The sequence below is a fragment of the Mustelus asterias genome, chromosome 4, assembly GCF_964213995.1.
Source record: "Mustelus asterias chromosome 4, sMusAst1.hap1.1, whole genome shotgun sequence".
NCBI lineage: Eukaryota > Metazoa > Chordata > Chondrichthyes > Carcharhiniformes > Triakidae > Mustelus > Mustelus asterias.
In genome coordinates this window covers 47,260,813-47,269,007 of record NC_135804.1, presented here as the reverse complement: position 1 = coordinate 47,269,007, position 8,195 = coordinate 47,260,813, and the positions used below count along the sequence as shown (strand labels likewise).

At 45.3% G+C, this 8,195-nt stretch overlaps 1 protein-coding gene across 1 annotated transcript; it reads left to right on the top strand.

The window, feature by feature from the left end:
- The first annotated feature begins 243 nt into the window (after window positions 1-243).
- LOC144493102 (C5a anaphylatoxin chemotactic receptor 1-like) lies at window positions 244-1,212 on the top strand. The gene has a single exon (XM_078212004.1). It carries the CDS (start codon window positions 244-246, stop codon window positions 1,210-1,212), a length of 969 nt encoding a protein of 322 aa, XP_078068130.1.
- The last annotated feature ends 6,983 nt before the right edge of the window (window positions 1,213-8,195 follow it).

Below are 8,195 nucleotides of genomic sequence, written 5' to 3'. Positions count from 1 at the left end.
TGGTTATCTAATTGATCAAGAAAACTGAGCAATTTCTTCTTGCACACAACTTTCTTCACTTCCTGACAAACAACTTGCCTCTTATCCAATTACAGTTCACATGGGAGCTGACAAATACAATGACAAAATCATGTTAACACAGATTTAAAGACACAGCGATCTCCAGTGACTAGTTTCCAGAAGAAGCAATTTTCTAGCCCAGAGTAGTTCTCGCCCAGCGTATTTGATTGTGTCATCATCTAAATGGAGGTCAGCACTCCACCTCAGGAAGACAACAAATGCAATGTCACCACAGAGGATATCGTGGCCGGTACTTTCCTTGGTCTGGTTTTTCTTGTTGGAGTACTGGGAAACCTCTTAGTGATCTGGGTCGTTCTTCGTCACGTTAAGCAACGATCTGTGACCTTGCACCTGATATTGAACCTGGCAGTGGCAGATTTACTCACCGTAATTACTATACCAGTTGTCATTTTGCGAATGATGGTCTCCTGCTCACTTGGTACCTCGAACGCTGTGCGGCCAACTACAATTTATCTCATTCTGTCAGTCATGTACGCCAGTGTGTTCTCCATCACAGCCATAAGTGTTCTGAGGCTGCTGTCTGTAACGCGCGCAACATTTCTGCAGAAGTGGCAGAGACGAGGAATCACCGGCAAAGTAGTCGCTGTTATTTGGGTTTCAGCCCTTCTTTTGGCTGGCCCTGCTTTTATAAATTCAAAATTAACCAGGACATGTAATGGGAGAAATATCCAGAGACGCCAAGCAGCAGATATCTTGGGAATCTTGGTGGGTTTTGTCATTCCCTTTACGGTAATGAGTGTCTGCTATGCACTTGTGTTTAAAAGACTCAAGCAAATTACCTTTCAAACCAAGAACAAAGCCGGGACGGTAATTGTGATGGTTATAGTTGCTTTCGCACTTTGCTGGCTGCCATTTCACATAATCAATATGGTGATCATCAGTTTTTTGCACGGAAGTTTCTCCGAGACATGTCAGATATTTTTACATTTAGACCGTTTTGCTGTCGTTTTACCTTTTGTCAGTGGTTGCATTAATCCCATTTTCTATGCATTTACTTTCGAAAATTTTAAAAGTGGATTAAAATTGTTAAATATTATAAAGTTGTTTGACGAAATGAACATCAGGTCAAATGAACAATCAGACAAAGCAACGGCTGACATGGAAGAAAAAGGTGATCTATCAGCTAAATGATTACTGTGTCCAATTCTGGCATCAGTCAACAAAGATCTGTCCTCCTGAATGGATCTTACTGAGAGAGACCCTGCAACTGCATGGAGACAGTAAGACCCTCAGGACCTCAGACTGCCACAGTGCATTATCAGACATTGGAGTATCTTTTGACGTGTGTTCACGGTGTAATGCCAAGACTTCCAGTTCCTAATCAGTTGCTTCTGGTCCTTTCCTGTCTGTGTTAAACCACTGTTAGCTTATTGCCTGTGTGTGTGTGTGTGTGTGTGTGACATGCCTGGACATGCCCCTGCCGGCTGGGCCTGGGACTCCTCCCCCCTGGTCCAGGTATAAAGGTGACTGCTCCCCACCCCCTACCTCAGTCTCTGGACCAGTTCATCGGCATGGTGTGCTCCAAGTCTTTTGCTAATAAAAGCCTATTTGTTCTAGCATTCAAACTAGTCTTTGCTTGATTGATAGTGCATCACTGTCCCTTTTAAGATCATGCCACATGTTATCACAATTTCAAAGTAAAATAAATAATTTGCCTTTGGTTCTGTAAATAAATATCAATAGCTGTTTGGTCGGATAGAATTTGTGTATTGCTGAAAAGAGAGTATAAAATTATGAAGGGTATAGATGGGGTGAACAGTGGGAAGCTTTTTCCCAGGTCGGAGGTGACGATCACGAGGGGTCACGGGCTCAAGGTGAGAGGGGCGAGGTATAACTCAGATATCAGAGGGACGTTTTTTACACAGAGAGTGGTGGGGGCCTGGAATGCGCTGCCAAGTAGGGTGGTGGAGGCAGGCACGCTGGCATCGTTTAAGACTTACCTGGATAGTCACATGAGCAGCCTGGGAATGGAGGGATACAAATGAATGGTCTAGTTGGACCAAGGAGCGGCACAGGCTTGGAGGGCCGAAGGGCCTGTTTCCTGTGCTGTACTGTTCTTTGTTCTTGTTCAATAGTCGGCAAATTTAAGTCTGTTAATTATATGATTGTCTCAGTGTCAATTAGCATCGTACACCCCCCCCCCAGCGCTGCCTCTACATACATCCAGGAATCCACATCATCATCAGACTCTCGTGGCTCGAGTTGTCATTTCGAATTCAATAAATTACAAAGTTCCTCTGCGGTTAAATTGAAATGCTGATTCTTCAGACTGACTTCCTACAGAATTCTTGGCTTTACTAACAGCATTCACCTTATTTGGTGGTGGCCTCTCACTACTTCCCACTTTCGCCCAACAGTGAGCTGCACCACGGCCAGCTTTGCCACAATTATCGCACTGTTTCTGAAAACTATTTCCAGTTTTATTTTGACAGTCTTTGGCAATTTGCCCCTTCTTCACACACACACACACACAGACACACACAGACACACACAGACACACACACACACACAGACACACACAGACACACACACACACAGACACACACAGACACACACACACACACACACACACACACACACAGACACACACACACACACACATAACAAATATTGAGCTTGGGAACTGACTGTCCTTCCTGTGCTGGGGCTCTTTCTGGCTGTCTACTCTGCAGGGCTTCGTCTAGTTCATTATCTCTGGATATGTATTTCCTATTGGGATCCCCATGTTAATAATCTGAGTTAGGGCTGGACTAAACCCCTCACTAAGCATTTCCAAAAACATTTTGTCATCCCTGTTGGGTTCCTCTATTCCCCCATTATCCACGTAAGTGTGGTACTTTCTTTCGGCGAAATCATCCGCTTTTTGCCTTATGAGGGTTACCCTAACCCAATTTGCCGTCCCTGTCGCTAATGCCTGTTTCAACGTCCATTTGTAGTTTCCATATTTCCCTTCTTCATTTATTCCTCCCTGTGTTATCCACTCTCTGGACTGATTTTACCATCGTGTTGTGCCCGTTTTTGGGCAGAAAACTTGGTAAAGTTGGGCGTGAGGCGAGTAGAGCAATCCATGCCTGCCTCCATGCCGGTTCCCCCTTTACCAAGGCCTGGAAAGGTCTGCGATCGGGACAGCGACAGCCATTTAAATGCATTTGTATGCATTTAAATTGACTTAATGGGCTGCATGCCCAACTTACCTGGCACTTCCCCCTTTACCACTGCGTTTACCCATGCAGAATTGGCACGAAACAGACATACTCCACATAAGTCCAATTTGGGGGCTCCACCAGTGAGGGTTAGTGAGGAGGTAAGTGCCGAGCACCCGATGGCTCTCTGCTTGAGATTGGTGGGGGTGGGGAGGTGGGTCCGCTGCCGCTATGCCCAAGATCAGTGGAGGGGAAAGGGAGTCCGCTGCCACTCTGCCTGAGGTCGGTGGGGGGGAATGGGGAGGGTGGATCACTCTGCCCGAGATCGGTGGGGGGGGAATGGGGAGGGTGGATCACTCTGCCCGAGATCGGTGGGGGGGAATGGGGAGGGTGGATCACTCTGCCCAAGATCGGTGGGGGGGGGAATGGGGAGGGTGGATCACTCTGCCCGAGATCAGTGGAGGGGAAAGGGAGTCCGCTGCCACTCTGCCTGAGATCGGTGGGAGGAAGGGCGGGGACGGGATCCGCGAGTGGTCTGGGTGGCAAACAGGGTGGGGGGATAAGGCTGTCAGTAATGCTGTGGGGGTCGGGGCAATGTCTGTGGGGGTCGGGGGGAGGCATTATCCGGCCCAGGAGGGATGCGGCAGGGGAGCCGCATTCTATCATTTTTTTCTACGCATGTGCAGTTGGAGGCGCCGATCGGAGCTGCAGGGTTTTGGGTACATTAAGCCCCGCCCACAGGCTTCTGCAGTGCGATTCGGAATCGCTGATATTTTTTCAGGCAGAGTGTGTACGAGGGCGCCTGAGAACAGGTCTAAAAGTCGGATCTGAAACACTCCCAGTTTCAAGTCCGCCCGGCATTTAGAATCAAAATTATAAAATAGGGCCCAATATCTTTCAATGTTCCAGGTAACAGTTCCCATGCTGGTCCTGCTAGTTTTCCTCTTATTCTAATGTCATCCGGTGTTAAATGATGCACATCCCTCACTTCATCCATACGCTCCCAAAAAGCTGAATTTTTATGATTTTTGTGAAGGGGACCCAGCGTATACATTATCATTTGTTAGTCTGCAGATGATGAAGTTAATTCCTCAGTCACAACAGAGGCTCACTCTCTACCCCTACTTGTTGGGTGAACCTTTGTACGAATAGGGGCTATTGGTGTAGACTGTTTAGTTTTGTTCTTCCACCACTAGATGGAGCACTTTTCCCTCCGCACGTTAATTTCTCAAATCTACTACTAATCTCTTCTTCACTGGGTCTGCGGTTCTGATTGTTCTATTTCAGTCTCTTTTATCGGTTGTGCAGATCCTTTAGGCTCTTTTACTATTTCTTGCTCAGGGGTTTCCTGATCTGTTTTTCTGAAATCTCTTTCTGTCTCTTTGGTATCTTTTTAATAATTAATTTCTCATGGTGGCGGCTGAAATAACTCTTTAACCGATTTATGTTTATTTTGACTATTCCACATATCTTTTGATCAGTTTCAGAAGCGTCTGGATTGTATGCTTCCTCAAGCACCTTTTTAATTAATTTACTATTTTCGTTAACAATAACTCGAATTACCGATCCCTCGACTGCCCCCCCTTTCTAGATTGTTCCCTTCTGCCATTGCCATCAAAGGTGGTGCTCTTCTTAATCTAACAATCTACTCCCTCTCTTCCTCTCTCCAGTTTCCCGATTTATGTCAGCTAATTTATTATCCTCCCTCCGTTCTCCAAGTCCCGGATCTTACTCTGATAATTCCTGAGTTGATTTGATTTATTATTGTCATATGTAATAGTATACAGTGAAAAGTATTGTTTCTTGTGCGCTATACAGACAAAGCATAATGTTCATAGAGAAGGAAACGAGAGACTGCAGAATGTAGTGTTGCAGTCATAGCTAGGTTAAACCCACAACTCCTGCCAAAGGCATAACTCACTCCTACTTAATATTCCCCTCTCCACAGGGTTATTTAACGCCTCATGACCATTACACTTCTCTCTCTTACAGTTAGCTTACATTTGAACGCGTAGTCTTCAAGTGACTCCGCTGTTGGGCAGTATCAACCCAATCTTGATCCCCCGTATTAAGCGTGCACCTTTTATTTCATGCGCCATTCTGGGCCTGCTCTGTGGGCTGGTGGTACGTCTTCCCTACCCCCACATTAAGCGTGAATTTACTAACCAGTGATATTGCCTTTGCGACCCCACAGGAGTTTGGATAGGTTGGATGGATCCGGCGGTCTTGCGTGTGGCTCTCTCTAGCTAACTAGGGTGGTAATTGAAGTATACTCACCCGTCTAGAAGGCATGCTCGGCCGTTGGTGACACTATCCAGTCTTCCGTCGCCAAAAACCTATAGTGGGGGTTTTCTCTATAGCTGGCCTGATTCTCTTAAAAACTTAAGAAAACTAAGAATTAAATTCACAAAGGCTCGATCTTAGCAGAAGGCTTTTTAAAATTTATTGAAAAACATGAAAAACCATTGACAAGGCCAACGGAACAAGTCAAACATTTAACCTATGGTCCTGGGAGGCCTTCGGATGGTCAAATAGCTCAAGTTAGCACTAAATACCCCTCCAAAGATCTAAGGCATTGAGCCAAAATCCATTACAATTCTACCTTCCTGATATCTAAGGTACTCCTTCTAATTAGCTTAAACTTGATTTCATTTCACGTTAGCATGTCAGTCGATACATGATCGATACCTTAGCCAATTGAGATGCACTACTTGACTTTCTGATTTATCATTTGCCAATCCAAAAACCGGATCTCCTCCCCCAGCATGGTTCACTTCCTTGTTGCTATGCCTCTGTAAGGATGCTACCACCCATATACCTTGCCCACCGGCACACTGCCAGAACAACTGATAACATCAGCTCTGGGCCCGAGAGCCAATACTTTCCACGTCCTGACGATGAAGCCTTTTACATTTGGATATTAAATGTTTCAGAATCTGTCCTGAACTTGAAACCATGTTGTGTTCTGCTGACTAAATGACTTTTATCTTCTGAACTTACATAGAAACATAGGAGATAGGAGCAGGAGGAGGTCATTTGGCCCACCAAGCCTGCTCCGCCATTCATTAAGATCATGGCTGATCATCCAACTTAATAGCTTAATCCTGCTTTTTCCCCATAACTTTTGATCCCATTTGCCCCAAGTGCTATATCCAGCCACCCCTTGAATGCATTCAATGTTTTGGCATCAACTACTTCCTGTGGTAATGAATTCCACAGGCTCACCACTCTTTGGGTGAAGAAATGTCTCCTCACTTCCATCCTAAATGGTCTACCCTGAATTTTCAGACTGTGACCCCTGGTTGATTTGATTTGATTTGATTTATTATTGTCACATGTATTAACATACAGTGAAAAGTATTGTCTCTTGCGCGTTATACAGACAAAATGTATCATTCATAGAGAAGGAAATGAGAGCGTGCAGAATGTAATATTATAGTCATAGCTAGGGTGTAGAGAAATATGAACTTAATGCAAGGTAAGTCCATTCAAAAGTCTGACTGCAGCAGGGAAGAAGCTGTTCTTGATTCGGTTGGTACGTGACCTCAGACTTTTGTATCTTTTTCCTGAAGGAAGAAGGTGGAAGAGAGAATGTCCGGGGTGCGTGAGGTCCTTAATTATGCTGGCTGCTTTGCCGAGGCAGCGGGAAGTGTAGACAGAGTCAATGGATGGGAGGCTGGTTTGCGTGATGAATTGGGCTACATTCACCACCTTTTGTAGTTCCTTGCGGCCTTGGGCAGAGCAGGAGCCATACCAAGCTGTGATACAACCAGAAAGAATGCTTTCTATGGTGCATCTGTAAAAGTTGGTGAGAGTCGTAGGGTTTTGGACTCCCCCACCATCGAAAACATTCTCCCTGCATCTATCCTGTCTAGACCTCATTCGTCTGAACTCCAGCGAAAGCAATCCTAACCTAGTCAATCTCTCCTCATACATCAGTCCCGCCATCCCCGGAATCAGCCTGGTAAACCTTTGCTGCACTGCCTCGAGAGCAAGAACATCCTTCCTCAGAAAAGGAGACCAAAACTGCAGACAATACTCTAGGTGTGGCCTCACCAAGGCCTTGTATAATTGCAACAACACATCTCTGCTCCTGTACTCGAAACCTCTCGCAATGAAGGCCAACATGCCATTTGCGCTCTTTACCACTTGCTGTACCTGCGAGCTTACCTTCAGTGACTGGTGCACAAGGACACCCAGGTCCCGCTGCACATTCCCCTCTCCCAATTTACACCCATTCAGGTAATAATCTGCCTTCTTGTTTTTGCTTCCAAAGTGAATTACCTCACATTTATCCAAATTATACTGCATCTGCCATTGATTAGCCCACTCACCTAACCTGTCCAGATCATTCTGAAGGATCTCTGCATCCTCGTCACAGTTCACCCTCCCACCCACTTGGTATCGTCTGCAAACTTTGAGATGTTACATTTTGTTCCCTCATCCAAGTCATTAATATATATTGTGGATAGCTGGGGTCCTAGCACCGATCCCTGTGGCACCCCACTTGTTACTGCCTGCCAGTTTTAAAAGCATCCATTAATTCCTACTCTTTGTTTCCTCTCTGCCAACCATTTTTCTATCCATCTCAATACACTTCCTCCAATCCCATGCGCATTAATCTTGCACAATAATCTCTTGTGGGGGACTTTGCCAAACGCTTTCTGAAAATCCAAATATACCACATCGACTGGTTCCCCCTTGTCAACTCTACTAGTTACATCTTCAAAGAATTCCAACAGATTTGTCAAGCGTGACTTCCCTTCATAAATCCATGCTGACTCTGTCTGATCCTGCCACTGCTTTCTAAATGCTCTACTATAAAGACCTTGATAATGGATTTGAGAATTTTCCCCACTACTGATGTTAAGCTTACTGGTCTATAATTCCCTGTTTTCTCTCTACCGCCCTTTTTGAATATTGGAGTGACATTCGTTACCCTCCAATCTGTAAGGACTGTTCCAGTGTCTA